The sequence below is a fragment of the Pristiophorus japonicus genome, chromosome 7 (assembly GCF_044704955.1).
Source record: "Pristiophorus japonicus isolate sPriJap1 chromosome 7, sPriJap1.hap1, whole genome shotgun sequence".
NCBI lineage: Eukaryota > Metazoa > Chordata > Chondrichthyes > Pristiophoridae > Pristiophorus > Pristiophorus japonicus.
Window position 1 is genome coordinate 195,755,620 of NC_091983.1, and position 1,996 is coordinate 195,757,615.

General features: G+C 52.4%; 1 protein-coding gene across 1 annotated transcript; it reads left to right on the top strand.

Annotated features, from left to right (window-relative positions):
- Nucleotides 1–450: 450 nt before the first annotated feature.
- Nucleotides 451–1,434, top strand: gpr6 (G protein-coupled receptor 6). Its single transcript, XM_070884549.1, has one exon. The coding sequence runs from the start codon at nucleotides 451–453 to the stop codon at nucleotides 1,432–1,434; it is 984 nt and encodes a 327-aa protein (XP_070740650.1).
- Nucleotides 1,435–1,996: the final 562 nt, after the last annotated feature.

A 1,996-nucleotide genomic window follows, 5' to 3' on the forward strand; every position in this document is an offset into this window, starting at 1 on the left:
AACCCCACAAGCAAAGTGTTTCAGCACCATGGTCAGCGCATGGTTCTCACCGCCTGCTTCTCGTTCAACCCTCGCCTCTCATGTTCCCTTCCCTCCCCTATTCATCCTCTTCGCTCTTTTTCACCCTTTATGTTCAACTAGTTTAAACGTCTCGCTTAAAATCTGTCCGATTGTGTCATTTTTAATCTTGACCCCCCCCCCCCCCCCCCACCACCCCCGTTCACTATTCTTTCCTTCGTGGACGAACCGCCTGTTCAGAAATTACAGTCACGTTCAGTCTCGCTCCTAAACAGAAAGCATCCCGTCCGTTCTCACCTCCCTGCCACCCGCCCCCACCCACCCCTCCCCTCGGCATCAACTACAAGATTTATTTGCACTTTGCTCAGGTCTGCTGCTTCGCCTTTCTGATCTGCCCACTTTAATTTCAGGAGTATAGTAACGGGGGGAGAGATGGGTGAAATCGCAGCTGTGAATGAAACTGCCAATCTCTCCAGCTGGCCGCAAGCCCTGGACAACAATTCTACGTTGGAGCTGCAATCCCAAGTGCCGCGGCTGACGGTGGACCCTTGGGATGTCATGTTGTGTATCTCGGGGACCGTCATCGCCTGTGAAAATGCCCTGGTCGTGGCCATTATATTCTATACACCGGCCTTACGAACGCCAATGTTTTTATTGATCGGGAGCCTAGCGACGGCGGATCTCCTGGCAGGGCTCGGGTTGATCCTGAATTTCTTTTTCCATTACTTGATTCACTCGGAGACGATCAACCTTGTCACCGTGGGGTTTTTGGTCGGCTCCTTCTCCGCCTCTGTCAACAGCCTGTTGGCCATAACCATCGACCGCTATCTTTCCTTGTACAACGCGTTAACCTACTATTCCGAAAGGACCATAGCCTACATCCACACCATGCTGGCCGTCGCCTGGGGCGTTTCTATATGCCTGGGCTTGCTCCCTATCCTGGGATGGAACTGCCTAAACGACACGTCGACCTGCAGCATCGTGAAGCCCCTGACCAGGGCGAACCTGACTGTCCTGGCGATCTCTTTTTTTCTGATCTTTCTTATTATGTTGCACCTTTACATTAAAATATGCAAAATAGTGTGTCGGCACGCCCACCAGATTGCCCTGCAGCAACACTTCTTTGCGACATCTTACTACGTGACCACAAAGAAAAGCGTCTCCACTCTGGCCATCATTGTAGGGACCTTTGGGACGAGCTGGCTGCCTTTCGCCATTTACTGCCTGATTGGGGATCTTGGCTACCCGTCCGTGTACACCTATGCCACGCTGCTCCCTGCTACCTACAACTCCATGATCAACCCCATCATTTATGCTTTCAAGAATCAGGAGATCCAGAAAGCTACGTGGGTTCTGTTTTGTGGTTGCTTCCAGTCCAACTCTTCCTTCCATTCGAGGTCACCGAGTGATGTCTAGATGGCCATCCCCTTGGCATATACGTGCTAGAGAAAAGCGATGGACACATAGGTGGGGTCAATCTTCACTTTCGTCACCTAGCATTATCTGGGTGGTAACGGTCTCCAGAAGGGGTTGGTTGCCTGACTGACTGCCCCATTAACACCGGTGAAGAGGCTAGTGATATTGAAAGGGACCTTCCGCTGGGTGCCGAAGTGGTCGCCTGTCTCAGGCAGTTAACTAGCCTGATGGCAATGAGGCCGGTTCCAGGCGCTCAGCCAGCGTGTTCCTAAAGGTTAAAATCGACCTCGTAAAATAGGTGCACAATGGGCGATCGGCCACTCATTATACGCCACGCCCAATATTCCTTTTCATTGATTCAGGCGGGTTTTTAACAGGCGCCTGATCCGATCGCGCCCGCTTTACTCCAGGCCGAAGTTGAATGGTCCCCCCACAAAGGTAGATTTTATGTTTGGGATGTTGGGCAGCTGACCAGTGGAGAGGGGCGGTCACCCATTGCGGCAGTGAAGAGGCCAACCAGTCACTGGGCATCCAAACGGACATCCTGAGGCAGCTCGCCGGT